Source organism: Zootermopsis nevadensis, unplaced genomic scaffold (assembly GCF_977971745.1).
Source record: "Zootermopsis nevadensis isolate Lab colony 2312 unplaced genomic scaffold, Znev_1.0 Znev_ptg000022l, whole genome shotgun sequence".
Lineage (NCBI taxonomy): Eukaryota > Metazoa > Arthropoda > Insecta > Blattodea > Termopsidae > Zootermopsis > Zootermopsis nevadensis.
In genome coordinates, this window is record NW_028259154.1 from 8,516,105 (window position 1) to 8,534,284 (window position 18,180).

Genomic DNA, 18,180 nt, shown 5'->3' on the forward strand with positions numbered 1-18,180 from the left:
TTCTCATTAACATAATGGCGTGTTGATATGACAAACTGGCTAAGTTCACGTACCTTCCGACCGCAATCTCTCGATGATGTGAATAATTAATTATCTTCATACATTTTTGCGGCAACGTGCACTAAACCTGATTCCAAGACGTTTGAGAGACGAGATAAACATTACCGCCACATTTATTCTTGTGGTGGTTACTCTCTGTAGTACCTATTCTAAAACACTGAACTTATTTTGCTATTTTTAAACTTGTCGCTACTGTTAAAACAGGTCTTTTTGCATAAAAACATGAACGGTGGAACAATGTGTTAACACAAAACCCCACAAAGCGAGTTGGTGGAATGACTCAGGCTAATGTACGCGGAATGGTTAGTGTCGTAGATCCGTCTTTGTCATCGGAAGTGTTCGCCATTCTAAGGTCCAGCCTTGCTCCGCTGATACTTCAAAATTTTTGAAAGACAGTTGTGTCACAAACAAAATATTACTAAGTTTATGACTAACAACGGTTAATAGTTTTATTTATTCTCGCACCTTATCAAATGATACTTTCAAACATATATTCCTATAATGAAGCGACCATTGTCAAAACCATTCAGAGAATCCTACTGGTTTGGGCTGCTTTGTTAAAAATTTAAAACTATTTGCGAGAAATTCATTGTTTGTCTAATACCATCGTCAGTTACGATATACTAGTTATAGATGTTTCTTAACATAGGTGAATATTCTTTTATCCATGTAACGGACGGCGTTGAAAAAATGTTTTCTCACAACGGAAATAGACAAATGCCATAAATCTTTTAACCCGTTTTAGAAAACCGATGGGCCTAAACTCGAATATTGCCACATGTTTGGTTTGAGTTTCTTTTCGGTTGGTGTGGTACCTACGAGGTGCGATCGGAAAGTTTAAAGACTTGTGTCAATAGAGGGCGAACCGGATGTAGTACGAGCTTCTGCCGCTAGGGGGTGCGGCCTACATTCATAGTGAATCAGTGTGCCAGCCGGCATCATCGAATTAGCATTTATGTCTTAGTTACGGGCGTTTTGGTAGTGCATTACACCGACCCTCCTGCGATTTCGGAATGGCGTGTGCATCAAATTTTGCCAAAGACTCGCCAAAACGGCTACGGAAACCTATGAAATGCTAAAGCAAGCATTTGGGGAGTCCGCAATGGGTCGTGCACAAACTTTTGTGTGGCTTTCACGTTTTAAAAATGGCCGAACCTCTGTCGATGATGACGAGCGTTCTGGACGACCATCTTTGAGCACAACGCCCGAAAATGTTACGAAGATTCGGCAGGCCATTCACGAAGATCGGCGTCGTACCATCAACGACTTGTGCGACATTGTTGGGATAGGCTATGGGACCTGTCAGCTGATTCTAAAGGAAGAACTCCACATGCGACGCATCGCAGCCAAGTTTGTGCCAAGGCTCCTGTCTGAGGACCAGAAGCAGAATCGACTTCTCGTTTGTCAGGAGCTCAAAGATCTTGCAAGAACCGACCCCAACTTCCTTTCTAAGCTCCGTGTGACTTCTTCCTCTTCCCAAAGATGAAAATTCAGCTAAAGGGAAGGAGATTTGAGACGATAGAAGAGATTCAGGCAGAATCGCAGATGGTGCTTGACAGGCTGACAAAGAAATATTTCCAGGGATGCTTCCAGGCTTGGCAGCGGCGCTGGGATCGTTGTGTTCACTCCCAGGGGAACTACTTCGAGGGTGATGGATGAATTTAATACCTGAGATAAGTGTACGGGTTTTTATAGGCGCAGTCTGGAAACCTTTCGATCGCACCTCGTATCTACGCTCAGTGGATGTTCTCACCAGTATTGTGGTTGAAAAAACAAAACTGAAAATTTTACAGAAGTACCCCGGTTGTCGATTCGATAACGTGCATCTCAAACTTCGTAACCTTTGTACGTGTGTTCACTGTGATTGGGCTGCAACATCTCCGTCGCCCGTGAGAGGCGGGCAGTTAACAGCGAGCCTCAGGCGCTTAAAGTTTGTAACATTTTGAGTGATGTGAGGAAATGAAACAAATTTGGAGTTATAGAATCAGGTTTATGGTTCGGAGCGATTTATTTGCACAAATTCTGCACTGCAAGATGTGAGGTGTTTTAGACTTCATTATTTTCGTAATATTCCACGTTCTGTCCCCGGCTTCCCCAAAGTCTTTGTGGGGGAGGGATATACATTTTCTTTTGCTTCGAAAACGTTTCTTGTACATTTACATATATAGGTCATGTCACCTTTGAGAGTGAGAATTCTCAGTCATATCATGGCAATCAATGACTATGACTTATTACTCTTTATTAAAGAAAGTTGCTGCCGACATATTATTAGGTGGAGTAATTCTATTAGTTTTCAGATGTCTCTCAGTAGGCACGGGTCCTCTGAAAACCATAAATACATTAATAATTTTCTTGTAATAACACTAATCCAACATTTGCACTCATTGTTCCTTATGTAACAAACGTTAAGCAGCCAAATAAAATCTAACCTCACTAACGGTGCATCTGTAATTTCAGTGACTGTGTGGAAAAGTACTTCTTTCGTTCTTTCTTTCTTCCTTTCTTTCTGTCGAATTAACTCAACTGTAATGCGTTGAAATCGCGTTGATGAGATCATTTTTGAATTTCGGCAGGAGACACTATTATGGATGAGGTTATTTTCCTCACGTCGCTAGTTTCGAGAAGGTATCTGAAAGAAAGCAATATATGCTTCCTCTCGGTTCCCTTCGGCACATAAATCTTCCATCATCTTTCCTTATCGACATTTGATGCTACGTTCCCTCAATAGTTGATACATCATCGTAAAATAAGACTATGAACAAACTAGGAACATGGAAATCGAATAGAAATCCCTGTGTTCCATCTGCCGTAAAGAAAAAGGTCTGTGTAAGAATGAGTGTTTGGTCTCTTGGCCCACGTGATGTCTGCCAGTACCGCCTTCGTAGTGCAGTCCCCAATATTTGGATCAAGTCGAGGCACTAAAGGTTGCCCCCTACCCCCGTCCAGATACCCACACGTGGCAACACTACGCCGTAATAAAACATTTAAGGTCAGCTTTATTAAGGTAATGTGAGTCATTGCGACATGGATGTAGGGGTGTCGTATTTGGCTGTGGAAGTGCGCGAGCTATAGTCCGATGCCACAAGGGCTGATGGTTCGCTGCACAGCCATGTTGAAACAAAAACATGTTGTGATTACAGTATCATGTGTTCTTGGCACGAAATAAGCACCGTGTCAGTTAACCCTTCCTAATGCTTCAACTTCGAAACTACTGAACGGATTTCTACGATATTGGCATTAGAAGTTTGCACTAAAAGCTGCCTTGTGAAGTTAATTGTGAGTTGTCGGTCCAGTTACATAACCGCAACTTTACTTGAATATAGAATCAAACTTCGTTCTTTCCCCAAAAATCTGATCTTGTAACGAAACAAATTTGTACTTGGTATCTCATAAAGGTCTACAAATTTTAGTGAAACATTTACTACACAGTTTGTTTAATGAAATAGGAGAAAATATACTTTCTTGACTCTGCATTATACTATATTTACTGACTGTAAAATAATACATTTGTGTCTATAATGATACCAGTTGTAATGAAGTAATCAGTAAACTGATTCATTGCATGGAGCACAGTCCTTCTTGAGAAGCTAATATTTCAAGTCCAAGGCTCATTGTAACATGCATTTTTTTTTCTGGAGGGGTTATTGGTCCCTATCCCCAGCCCCAAAGCCGTGTGACCACCTCTTGTCTGCAACTTCATATTCAAAGCTACCAAGCACATCTGGATCCCATTTTCTCCATCATTTTCACCTCCCACACTAAGCAACAAGAGTCATGTGTTAAATAATTTAGTTCATTATCAGTGACAATCCCATCTACTGATAGGGTGTAAAAGAGTAGGCAAATATTATTTATAAAGTGAAGAAGCACTTCATCCAGCCTGGGTATTATTTACTGATTTATTTTCTGTTTTTATGAGGAGTGAACAATGAGGATCAGTTCCTTGCAAAAGCAGGAATTTTTCTGTGTACCACTACATACAGCAGGTGCTGGGACGACCCATTCTATTTTCTGTGGCCTCAGCCACTGCTCTACCATCAGAATCAGGGCTGTGGAGTCAGTACTAAAACCTCCGACTCCTTCATAAAAGCTCAATATATGTTAATAATGGTAAACCTACCAAAATGGTAAATGGTACCATAAGAGATTTCATCACCACCACGTGAATCATCAGGCTACTTTTTAGACTTATAACCTATATTTAAATATAAGTCTAATGGTTATTGCAGAAATCGGTTGATTTGTAGACAGTTTGTATTGTTAAGGTACTGGAGCCAAAGTTACAAAGAATTATTCCCACACCATGTGGCTCAGCGCGTTGTTGAATCTTCCTAAGCATGAGGTTTCCGGCAGCTCACACGGTAGCGAAAGTGTTCTTAAGATTTTATATCGAGGTCAAAGTTGGTACATTTTTACCGACTCTGCAGCCCTGATCAGAATAATAGATCATATCTATCAAATACAGAACTTCTTCAAAATAATTGTATCTGTCTTGATTTTTAATGTAGAAATGAGATGATATGGTAGCAGTTTATGAATTGAATTGACTTTACTTGTGCTAAATTAATGTTTAATTTCATACAGCTTGGTTAAGTAACCATCTGGTTTGTTCAAAATGAAAGTGTTTTTGTTTCCAGGTGTACTCTTCCGCCAAACTTGCTTATCATTCATATACCTTCTCCTGCTACTACTGCTGCCTATGGTGAGGATACCAACACACAAGACCATGGCCAGTAAGTGTTTTCTAGTACCACTGCAAATCATTGTGCTTCTTAGGTGGAATCTGACACTCCTCCCATCAAGTCATGCCCACAGAGATTCAGAAAATCTGACAAACCTACACCATAAACAAATAACAAGTGAAACTTACCCACACTGTAGCAGATGCTGGGAATGCTGTCTGTTTTACAAGCATTTATGACATTTTTGTAAAAATTTAACAAGTTTATATTCTTGCATTGAAGTTCTTTGAAAGTAGACAGAACTTCCCTTCAAACATTATCCTTCATTTCTTAAGTAGTGTGAGTTTGATCTGTATACATTTTGCTTTACTATTCCCCAGTGTTACACTGGTTGAAGCTGGAGTTTCATGGCCGGAAATCACTACTAATAATTCTGTTCTCCAATATTGCCCTCAAAGAGTCCTTGTTTTATGAGCAGTAGTGGAGTCCTGATGGAAGGATTCATGTTGACATTCATCTGTTTGCTGTTGAAAGTGTTTGTTGGCAGAGAATTTGCTCCATGTGTCTTTAACGCTTTGAAGACAAAGCATATCAGAATAATATTTAAGAGTTTAGTCCATACCACTTTACAAAATATAACACTGCGCTATAACAGGAATCATCTGATTAATGCTGTTTACAGTGAGAATCATACAAAACTCATAAATATGAAATGAAAAGTTATTGACTGTTGAATCAGGTGGGACACATTGTTTCCATTAGACTTCAAAGGGTTACATTTTTCGTCACTTTCCTGAGCACTCAGACTTTCGAAATTTTGAGTCTTTTTGCCCCAGTAAGGATCCTGTCCATTTTATCTCTGTTTTTTGAACAGTCTCTCTATGAGGAACTTTCAACATCTTCAAATTTATGTCAGAATCTTCAGCTTACTTTTTTGCAGAATCATTCACATAGATACAGGAACACTCTGTATGTCACAGGTGGCAATTTGACACAGACAATTACAAGACTTTTTTGCATGTCCAGTAAAGTAATTGGAGATAAAACAGGTTAAATAAATGGTTGTGCCGTCAAAGAAACACTGTATTAAAAGCACTCACAATTGGTCTGATGCATTTTGGGGTTCATATGGCAAGGCCTTTTGGATTTAAGTATAATTTGTACTTTTTTATTTTTTTATCCGACGCCAGACTTAAGCCTCTCAGCCATTGGTCTATTTCTGGCAGCCAAATACAGATTTGAATCGGCGATAAAACCAGCAAAATGTTTCACAGTATTAATGTCTACAATGTCACTAAGACCTGGGCACATAGCGAGGTGGGTTACAGTCATATCCGAAAGTCTGCATAATGGGCAAGTGGATGAGTCCTCCATTCCAATTCGATGAAGATGCTTCTGAAGGTAGTCATGACCCATAATCATCCTGAAGCATGCAACTCCTACAGCTCTGGGTAAATCCTGAGGAATCCGTGAAGTAATCAAAGAGCTCCAACTATAAGTTGTACTATTAGTATATTTATAGAAAATGTAGGGTGATGATTTGTGTTTGTGTTTTTTCAGGTGCCACAGGCCAATATCTGCGAGCAGTGATGGTGCTAAGTTTTCTCACATCTATAGCACAACTTTCATTTCAGATTGTGCTGTTATCTATGCCTCCATATGGAAACTTTTTAAAAGAAAACAGTAAGATCTTAAAAATTTATGTAAATGAGTATTCATAATTGTACATAACATTTACTAACAAGTGTCTAAAAAGAATCATCATTACTTCGATAGTAAGACCTTCATTACAGGTTGTTAGTTTAACAGATGAGCTAATTAATTTATTTTATTAACTTTTATCAGCTATGATCCTAGTGCCAGTCCAGGTTCGTATTTTGATTCCTGAACGGGCTGAACCATGAGATGAGTGGTAAACCAGGCTCTGGCATATTAATCTGGTTTATATAAATGAAGGAGGTGTGATTAGATGATATTTGGTATGCCTTACTTCATCCAAATTTGATTTATTTTATTAATTTTGGCATTGTTTAATGTATTAAAGTGGAAGAGAGTGGCGACAATCAGTTGCTTGAAAGTCTTTCTTCCAGACTTTCTGTCTAGAGGCGGCGTGACATTCACAAAGCTTTCACACTTGTAAAAGTTGTATACGAGGTGAAAACTTAAGCCTTTCCAGATATGGAATGACGGTTGCCCTAGACCAGTCGCCTCACTGCGTTGTACAATGGCCACCAGACCAGTGGACTAATAGCTAAGTGCAAAGTACAACTCCTGTGAAACCAACATCTAGTATAGTGTTACTTATTATGGTTTGTAAAGAACTCAACTTCATGATTTTTTTAAAACCATTTTTGATTTTATGAATTAATTCCCCTTTTGCCGCTGATGATGACCTCTTGTGGTCGAAACGTGTTTGGCAGTAGTGTCTTTTTATAGTGTAATAGTTTGTTTGCTTATTTTTATATTCCATGGCTACATTAGTAGAGAGACGAGGCGTGCGTGGAAGGACGGTTACATCCTCCTTTATCTTTATGTTTCATAATTTTCTCTAATTTTATTCCTTTTGTGTTCAACTCTGCACTTTTTCTGCTTCCTTTGACTTCTTGGATTTCTACTTCTCTACCTTCGAACGAGGAGTTAGGACTAGATGTTAACATCTTGTATTCTCTTTACACTTGTTGCCACTTGAATATTTTCTTCTGTGGAGTTTATAACGAAATCCCCCCCCCCCCCCCCCCCCAGTATTACACTTTACTTCCATTCAACACATTAACTTTGTCTAATTTATGTAAATAATACATCATATTCTTGACATTAATCAACAACGCCATCAATAAACACTGGAGAAAGTATGTATTGTGGTAGGATCAAGAAAATGAACTGTAAATTTATTATCCCGTTTCAGATACAACGGAGACCATCTTGCGACATGTTGGTTTGATTCGATTGGATGGTCTTAGAGTGGAAGATGGCTTTCGTTACATTGCTCCAGAAGTACTCATGCTTGTAACCTCAATTGCTGTGTATGTTAGTAGTACAAAACTGTCAGTGGAAAGTACACAAAGCCGTGCCTCTTCAGCTAGTGCCCCATCAACAGCTGCCATTCTTCCGCCAGTACCAAGCACTGCTGCATATCGAAATCGACGCAAGGCCTTTTTTATCACAATAGGTACGTTGTGTGCAGTTTGCTATTGGATAATTATGTTGATTGATAACATTGCATATAGAGAGGGAGGCTATATATGAGGATTTTTTCTTAGTATATGATAATATATTATATGTGAAATTGTTTACAAAAGATATTTAATCCTACCTTTTCTGTATTTTAAGGCAGATTTCTCTCTCCCTCTCCCTCCAGACCTTAAGGGACATATTTACCCTTACTTGTTGGCTTGCAGGCTACAAGACCGTAAGTGAGAACGGTTTATTGACACTTTATGGCAGTTTATTAAAATTACTGCTAACTTGCTATTACAAACAAATTCATGTATTACCCAATAATTTTCTTTAACAAACCAGTCATGAGTAAGATATTTGACACAGCTTTTACCTGAGTAATCAATCTTTCAATATCAGATTTAATTTATGCTGTTGTGATTCACTTGCTTTGCTCCGAGTGTTCATCAGGGAGACATGTCAATGTTTTTGATTTGACATTCGTCATCAAGATATATAGTTAACAGCAATAAATATAGCCAATACTGATGATATTAACAAGAGGTGTGTTTTGATATAAGGCATTTTCCATCAAGTAGGCTTTGCATTACAAAAAATGTATGTGGGTCATACAAAACATATTAGTGGTTTACAAGTTGAGAGCCCATGTTTTAGTTTTTATTTAATTTGTAACAGGGCATCTTTCTGCATTTTTCATATACTTGAACTAGAAATTAATGTAAAGAAGAATTTATTCAGACATCTCTTTTCAGGTAAATGTCTTGCACTGACATCGCTATGCTTGGCAGGCATATTGCAACCATCTGTTCTAAATGGAGTCTACTTTCTTGCATTCCTGGGAGGTATGACATGGTGGTCATGCTACAAGGAACTGCATCGTCCATTTGGCCTGGTGCTAAATTGTGTTCAGGTGTTGGCTGCATTGCATATCATGGCACTGTTTATTGTTCAACTACAGTGGGTTCAAGAATTTCTCACATCTGACTGTAATTATTGCAGGTTGGTAACATTGAAGATAAAACCCCAACCTTATTCCTGTGAACCTTTAACATGGGTTTTCATATTTGATTGACAATCTGTTAAGATAATTATTTTCTACAATAGTTTTGCCTATGTAGGGTTAACATTGTAAAATGTTTACTTATAAATTTAACAATAGAAATTTCTGAATGTGTAGCACATACTGTCTTGCATCTAGAACACTGTGATATCAGGCTTGAATTACTTGGAATTTGGATACATGTTAAAATTTTTGTATGTTGGCTTCTCTGCAAGTAGAGGCCTTATGATAGGCCAATCCTCCAAATCCTAAGGCTTCATTATTTTAGGGAAAAAAGGTCATAGAGCCTAATGTAAAGAATAATGTTCAAAGTAATGTTTAATACTTTGTCTCTGCATACAATTTTAATTTAGTGCTTGTGGACTCAGTGTTAAAGTCAGCATCTGCCAGGTCTGCCAGATTAATGTAGAAGGTAGAAGACAACTTCCATGTAAAGATTTACCTTCTTATCTAGTGCTGTTGTCCCTGAACTATGAATTAGGAACTGCTTTGGGTTACTCAGAATGCTTTAGGGGGCTTATCATAAAATATTCATAACAGTGGCACATTCTGTATAGTGATGAAGTCTCTGGCAGGGATTATTATGGATAGACAGTTGATGTCAATCCTGTATGATTCCTGGTTTGTTTAATAATGACTCTATTTCAACTGCAAAGGTTATACTGCATTAAACGGTAAAGTAATTGTGAGTGATGAATTCAGAAAGTTATATGTGTAAACAGTCATGTTGTTTTCCAAGGTACAATCCCAGTTTCTTAGAGAAACTCAGGAATATTATAAAAACCATGTCAGAATAACTGTTCACAGGGCCAAGATTTGAAGGCAGGACCTCTTGAATACAAATCACTGGTGCTCAGTACTCAGCTGGTATGTTCTTTGCATGGTATCTTGACATTGTAATGTTTACAGATATTTGGGTCTGACTTTCTTGATGAAGACGAGTGGCGATGATCCGCGTATGCAGGATTTTGTTAGAGCTGAATGGGCTTCATTTCTCAATCCAGTTGCTCTCTTGTGGCTCTTCTACATCCTTGGAATTGAATCTTATTTCCTCCTCCAGCCAAGAGTAAGTAGTTGTTATTGTTGATTCAGTGATCAGAAGAGTCACAGAAATTAAAGAAACCAACTCCAACCAGGGTTGATTTGAAAGTGCTCGTAACAGATTTGTTACAAAACAAGGAACTGTTATAACAGCACAGTTATATGGTTGAAATCAAAGCTTGGAGGAGAGCTAATGAGAAGTTGTTGGTCTGGTTTCAAAGGAGATAGGTTGTCCATGTTGTTCAAAATTATGGTTATTGCCTAATCTTTTCTGTTTTTCACAAGAGTTAGCCCACTTTGAAAAATATTAATGTTTCAGGTTATTAGTGGCTCAAATTGTGTGTTGATGGCTTCTGAACATTATAAATGATAATGTTACCAGGCACATATACTAATGGAAAAATGTTTGTCATTAAAAACCAAAGGGTAACATATGAATTGCATTTCCTTTTGTCTGAAATCACCAAATTGAAAGTATGTGCCAGAGTCTGCTTTTTCTTGTTTCCAGGCTCAAACCTTCATCAAAATTTCTTACTTTCTCACTACATTACTCTTCATTTATGTGATTTAAATTCAGTGGCATAGCAGGAATGTGTCTGACATCCATTAATTGCCTACATGTTACAATGTATACATAGAATGTTTAGAAAAGTGTTAGAAAACCCTGGAACAGTGATTTTGATGACAGCAATGCTGTTTCATCATAATATAAATACTTCTGTTGAGACATGTTGATGTAACAAACAAAGCAACAATGTTGAAATGTGTAGATTCACTACCTGTTACACTCATCTCAAATACAGTCATATTATATCTTTCTGAAATTTTGAACTCTAACACTAAATTCTTACTGTTCTTATAGTAAACTTTTATCCCTTAACACTTTAAATATTGATGTAAGTAAAGGTTGAAGATGATTATGTTAATTCATCATAGTATGAAGGCATGCACTAAATGGAAATGAGTGGTCACTATCACACTTGAGCCACTTACCTCCAACAAAAGAAACTACATTACCAAGTACAGAATTACAGAACCAAGAAAAAGGTTGACAAAACAAGTAAGTTCTAAAATGAAATCTCTCCACTAATCTGTTTTTTCAGTTTTGAGTGTTACATCAGCATTTCCCGCCAGCTTGATTTTTAATTAAAAATAACTTTTAGTTAGTACGGTGTCTGCTTTGTGAGATGCAGCAGCTGGCTTTTTGTGGTGGTGGTACCCACATGATCACAATGGTGAGGGCTGCTACTTCCAGTTTGGCCTAACAATGCACTAACCTTCACATCTACACTAAGAAGTAGATTTAATCTTCTTCCATGCTATGTAGTAAAATGATTGTTAAAGTGAGAAGTTACATATCACCACTACCATGAAGGCATATCAGTCAGTAATCAGATGCATGGAACTTGGCTTCCCTGCTTTCTGTAAGTACCAGTCTCTCATAATAATTATTTAGTTTCCTTCATTGTATTTACCACCATTATTTCCCATCATTTTATGTTCTTTATGCTCAGTACAGATAATAAATCTATAATTGAGAAGTCATGTCGCCATTTACATATTTCATCTCTGAAACATTTTATAGATTTGGATAAATCATGAATTACAATGCAGAATATTTTTTATATTTATTATCTTTGCATAATCATGTGTGTGCATTGTGTGGTGATACTACAGAGGATGTGAAAAATCTGACTCAAAGTCAGCCCATGGGAACACAGTAATATTCCAAATAAAGTGAAGTGTGTTCATAATATGGTGTTAGTCACATAAAAAAATTACCAGAGGATACTCAAAAGATGACTTTCCTACACATTAACAGTAGTAGACAAGTAAAACTTTTAACCTTATTTTGAACTTGTAATAACAATTAAATTTTTATAAAGAGGCATCGGGTTTTCTGCACTCTAAAACACATTTGTAATGATTTCAGGTTTTCATGGCAGTTCAGTGCTGATGTTCATTTTGCTTTTGGATAATAGCACATTGTAGAACTGTGCTGTGCTGTGCAAATCCTTACTGTCTGTCTCCAAGGGGAAGTGGCTATCCACTGACCCTTGCTGATACTTACAGTAGATCTCCACTATTTAGCACCAGGTGCTGGTCAATAGAAAGTGGATCAGAAAGATAGACCTTAAAAGGGCTGATCTCTTTCTAGTTGGAAACCTGTGTGGATGGTGTGTGCTGGGCTGGTGGGGACAGGAATGGGAGGGAGAAAGAAAGAAAGATGATAGACAAAGGGGAAAATAGTGGGCAGCAGAATCTTACACAGCCTACAAGCTCCATGTTAGTACCCAATACATCTGCACCATAATTTTAGATTTGAGCCTGTTTCCCTTTTTAAAGCTAATTTTGTTTTATTATCTTTGGCCTCTTTTCATTTCTGTCTTTCTATTTTTTCTTCTCCTGGTCCTACTGGATCATACATTCCATATAGGCACTCTAGATATTCTGTCCCCCCAAAAAATCCTTTTTAAGGTTTTTATTTCTCTTCACTTCCTCTTGGTTATTGGAAGATGACAAAATAGTGAATGTGCCATAAGTATTGTCAAGGGCCATTAGATAGTTTTCACCTTGAAGGTGGATGCAGTAAGAATCTCTGGAATATGGGCAATACAGCATTGCTTAGAATGCTCACCAAGAAATTCTGTATTTATTTCTGCCTTTATTTGGATGATTCTGTGTTCTGTTATCAGGTTATGTATCTTTTATTTTGTTACCTTCACAACCACATATAGTCGGTCTTCATTTTCTCCTTCTGTTCTTGCCCATATACTTTCTCTTCTTATCCTCATGTCTTTGCCTCTTCTTCCATACTTTTTTTTTTCATGCTCCCATTATTATTATTATTTCTCTTTGTAATGTATGGACATGTGACCTGTTCAAAATTGTAGTAACTGCTCTTTTCATCTCACATTTTATGATCCCAGATCACCTTTTTTGATCTTTGTGTATTGGTTATATATAATCTGTTTCCTGTTAACTTTGGTAATTGGAATACTTTTGATATATAGTGATTAGTCATTAAACTTAAATGAAAAATAGTAATTTAGGTAAAACTAATGTTCTTGACCAAAACATGGTGCTCTTACTGTCATGAAAAATCAGGTTTGTTTCGCTAACCAAAGGTAAGAATTTCAATACAGCAGCAATTTTTTTGGAATGTAATCACATTTTCTTGCATTGTCAACAGTTATTGTAAAGACAAGATTAAAATGTGACGTGGCGTCATAAGAGCCGAAGGCTCACGTTGGCAGGGAAGGGCTGCTTGACTCCCCTCCCTAGCTAGCAGACGCGGACTGTAGGTTACAGACTATTCAAAACTTCAGTTCTCATCGCCTGTTACTGTGTTTCTTTCCTCACAGTCATCTGATTCTGTTAAAATCTACAATTTTTGCAAGTATTGTCATATGGAGTTGAAGAAAACTTCACAGTTTGTGAAAAATCATTATGGTATGATTTATCTATATTTAACTTTGTGACAGGTTATGTGGGGTAATCTAATTTATTGTCTTCATATATTTAGTGGACTTAAACTGTAATTTAAAATATTTTTACAGTTAACCCTTATTTGCAGAAACTCCATGTATATACTGCCTACCTTTTAGTACATGACATACTGTTTGAGTGATTATGTTGCTTATGATTTTGTAATTGATCGAGATATGTCATCATTATCGTTGCCATCATGGTCATTGCAAAGAAAAATATTCTTACCCTTTGGCTGTTGCAGTAATTAAATTCATTTGTTGTACTATTTAATAAAATTTTGCTTACCTTCTGTTCTGACATTGGTGTTATTGCACCTTTTTTTTAATTCTACAGCTGTTAAATAAATAATTTATTTGTGGTAGTGGTCAGGTATAATTATGTTTGGACATTTGCTATTGCTACAATAAAAAAAAACTGCAGTGTTTTGAAGGCTGTCTCTTGCTGTAAAAAAGAAATGGGTGCTTCTCTGAGGCCTCTGTTAAATAAAGCTGTTCCTTTTTACTAGGCAGTGAAAAGATCTGAGAATATTCAATCGAAAGGAGATCTATGAAAGATCCCACTTTTGATCTCTTCATTGGTTAGTGGCACAGAGTAACTTTATCTAATGGGCCCTACAGAGTAGTTATACTTTTCTTGTACCAAAATACAGCAATAATGCCATTCTACAAAATGTCATATGTATATGATCTTTTATCCAGGGAATGGGCAGTATTTAAAGGAAATTGTCCTGTGAAGTTCCATAGTGTTACCTGAGTAATTATTGCATTATTCTGGTTGGCGAGGCTAGTTCCACTTTGCTATGGTTACTTACGAGTACTTCATGGAGTGGAATGTGTGACATGTGCTTAGAATTTCTTACAGGACAGAGGATTGGTATATGCCTGCTTTTTTTCCCAGAGCATGCATTTGTAGCATCTGGAGTTTAACGGTTATGCAGTGATATGACTGACATTTCAGGACAGGTGCAACGAGGAGTTCACAAACATAGATGGGATACGACGTATTCCAATGTCCCGTCAGCTCTCAATCCGCTTCTCCCAACAACGGAAGCTAACCCTTTCCCGTAACACTACTAACAGATGGCGCTCAGCCACTCAGAAAGTGCGAGTACGTAAGGCAATGCTCAGCTTTGCACTTTGCACTATTACAGCAAGTAGACTGGTGCTTGTTTTGGATGGTTTTATTTCCTTATTTGACAAGTTTTGTGTATGTGTGTATAAAGCATGGAGAATTTTGCAGAATTTTTTTTCTTTGCCTTCTTTAATTGTTGTAGACTCATGATTGTTGTTGCTAATGGAGCATGGGAAATGTGCAATGCCTGCATTTATCAAAGGTTTTTCTTAATATTCAGACTTTCTAGTGTGTTTCAATTCCATTCTAGTCTATACTACTTGTACTTGAATGTAAATCTGTTACTGTTGCATCTGTTTCCCAATTCAGAAGAATTATTATTTATGTCTTTATAAGTATTATGTTTTATTTTTAGTAGCATAATCAATGTGGAAATATATCATAAACATAATTTAATTTCTGCTGAGAATCTGTATTGATCATCCATGTAATGAATTGAGATCAAAACCATAGCATTATCTAAATAATGCAGGAAACATAGAGTAGTGATGTTAATTCACCATTTGTTGTGGCCCAAGATTCAGTTGTCTTGCTATATAATTTTAAATGACTTCAGTGCTTATATTTTATCTGTAGATTGACAAGAGTACAACAAGAACAATACTACTACTACTACTACTACTACTACTACTACTACTACTACTACTACTACTACTACAACTACCACAACTACTACCACTACCACTACCACTACTACTATCACTACTACTACTACCACTGCTACTGCTACTGCTACTGCTACTACTATTACTACTAATAATAATAATACAATTCAGCTCTTCTTTTTTTATTAGAGTGCTGCATCAACAGCCAGACGGCCAATTGCAGATACAGTACAAAAAAATAAAGTATATACAATAATCATATAATAATAATAATTCAATTAATTTATTAGAGTGCTTGGCAACAGCCAAAAGAGGCCAATAACAGCCAAGCACTAAAAATAACAATACAACAACAAACAAACAATAAACTAAATATATAAATGTACAATATAATAATGATAATATATCAATTCATTAATTTGTTACAAAATAATTAACAGTAAATGAGCTAAACAATGTGCCTAAAAGTGAAACATTAAAATACAAAAAACAAACTAACTAATTATATAAATGTACAAACAATTCAACTCATTTATTGCTAATAATCAACAAGCAAATGAGCTGAATAATATGCCTAAGTATATAATAATTAAATTAAAAACAGTTAAATATAAACAGTACATACAAAATGAAACTTTAATTACAAAAAAATAAAATTGCCTAAATAACATGCCTAAGAAAAATATTCTCCTTGTTAAAAATGTTGATGTGCTGATAGACGGCATTGGCAGCAGAAACACACCTAAACAAGGGACTAGCCTTAAAACTACGATGAACAAAAACCGTGAAGTAGTCTGTAATGCTTCTGGAGGGAACGCGCAAAGAAACTGAATCCAAAACGGATGGGCAGCAAATTTTGCCTTTAAATATATTAATGAGAAAGAGAGCATCAAGATGGCTTTTCCTCAGGTGGAGTGGAAGAAAATTTAAACTAACTAAAATGTCTTCATAATTATAGTCACTTAGGCCATTAAAAAATCTGGCGTGACATAAAGCAGCAAATTTCCTTTGAGCTCTTTCTCAATTTTTAAGGATGATAAAAAGCTGTAGCACAACTAACTTCGGAGGGGAAGTAAAGCCGGCAGTCCCGTTTCGTAAGCAAAATCCAGTGGTGATTTCTCACCCAAGTTTCTCCTGATTCATTACTAGATGGCTGTGGGAGTTAGAATCAGGATTGAGTAGAAATTGTGCAGTCAGTGGGCTGGTCACTCATTACTCACAAACACACATCAAAAAGACGAAGGAAACCTCCAAAAGAAGGCTCTATGCTCTGGAAAAGAGTGATAGGAAATGAAGAAGAATATTAAAATAGCACAGTTATTTATATATGACCAAAAGACAGGAGATCACATTGCCTGGACTTCAGAAGCATTCTCACATTATCGTACATTGTCGCCATAACATTGTCATGTAGAGCCATGCTCTTCCTTCAGACAGATAGACCAAGTATCAATAAAAGATTCAGAACTGAATGGTAAAAAAGCATTTTTCAAATTTTATAGTGGAAAGAGGTAATTTAAATTGTGAATGAATTGGATAGTTAAGAAAAATTTATTATTATGTAATAAGAAAATAATATGGTTACTATTCATTTTCTTTTCTTTGTGTTTGTTAATATTGTGGACAAAAGAATTTAATTTAATTCTAAATGAATTACACTGTGGGAAGACAGATTGGGAGGCACAGGCATGAATGAAAGGATAATGTTGAAATGTATCTTAGAAAAGTGGGTTGTGATGGTTTGAAGTGGATTTAATTGCTGAGAATAGTGTCTAGTGATGGATTTTTGTGAATATGGGAATCTTTAGGCTTTATAAAAGTGGGACCAAATGTGTTGGCTGTGTTGTTAATTGCTGTATTATATTCAAGGCATGTCTGGTTCAGAGCTTGGCCTGAAGACTGGTTATCCTGACTCTGATTTTTGTGATGTTCCTCAGTCTCTCCAGGCAAATTCTGGGATTGTACCTTAAATTAGGCCAACTGTACAATGCAATAGTAAATTACTGAGTGTATATAGTTCTGTTTGTGTCCTGGAATCTCTACCTGTTAAAGTATTTCTCATTTTCTCGTCTTCAGATTTTATCACAGACAAATTACTGTGATAAGATTTTTGACATTGCTGCATTACCACTAACCCATTTAAAAAGTATCAGGGTTGTAGGATCACATGTAACAGTCTGCATGGTTTCCTTGCACACTTTCAAAATTGCACACAAACCATCCCATCTGCAGACAATCAGGAGTCTTCTGTGAATGCTTTGTATATACTAGTTACAGTGTGGTCTTCAGTACTAATATTCCTACCTGTCAACTTAGCTCTGTTTTGTGTTTGATGGTTTTTAGGTTAACAGTTTCGAAGCTGATGGATCTGACGTAAATGAACACACTCACGTATGTATACTTAACCAGTTACGGTCTTTTCTATGATCATGGAACTTGGTTTGCAAATTCTTTTTACATTCATTTGCCTTAGTTTCTGCAATCTAGTTTTCAGATACAAATTCATGGAGTGGCTATCTTTAAAATGTTCACAGTGCAGAAATATATGATTAAAAAGAATCAGGGGATTATTAAATGCATATGAAGGTCTTTCAGTGTATTTTAGTTTCATTAAATCACAAACTTTGTTTTACTGTTCACTTTGCTATCTTACAATTAAAATGTGCTTGTATTTTGGAGAAAGACATTCCAAAATTATCTTAAATTTATCACCGCATTCATCAGTTAGTTACTTGTAGAACCAGATATCATTTTCAAACAGAATACCTGTATATTGGTTCCATGACAAAAGCCCACATGAAAATTCTGCACAGATAAAACCCCACAGTCATAAATGCTTACATGGACGAATGCTCACAAAGAAAAATACGCACACAGAAAAATTCTCACATTCACAATACTATCAAGTAATACACTCTTAATAAAGTGTTAC

General features: G+C 36.5%; 1 protein-coding gene across 16 annotated transcripts in view; it reads left to right on the forward strand.

Annotated features, from left to right (window-relative positions):
* Piezo (piezo type mechanosensitive ion channel component) overlaps positions 1-18,180 on the forward strand; it is a 160,042-nt gene that overhangs the window by 42,487 nt on the left and 99,375 nt on the right. For 12 of the 16 annotated variants that reach the window (XM_087354064.1, XM_087354067.1, XM_087354072.1 and 9 more), the window contains exons 3-9: positions 4,698-4,793; positions 6,303-6,425; positions 7,648-7,911; positions 8,672-8,918; positions 9,889-10,045; positions 14,470-14,619; positions 17,592-17,639. In XM_087354064.1, the coding sequence (XP_087210190.1) occupies positions 4,698-4,793; positions 6,303-6,425; positions 7,648-7,911; positions 8,672-8,918; positions 9,889-10,045; positions 14,470-14,619; positions 17,592-17,639 (1,085 nt within the window). The remainder of the gene's footprint in view (positions 1-4,697; positions 4,794-6,302; positions 6,426-7,647; positions 7,912-8,671; positions 8,919-9,888; positions 10,046-14,469; positions 14,620-17,591; positions 17,640-18,180) is intronic. The other 4 variants (XM_087354076.1, XM_087354080.1, XM_087354070.1 and 1 more) reach the window with 3 other exon arrangements.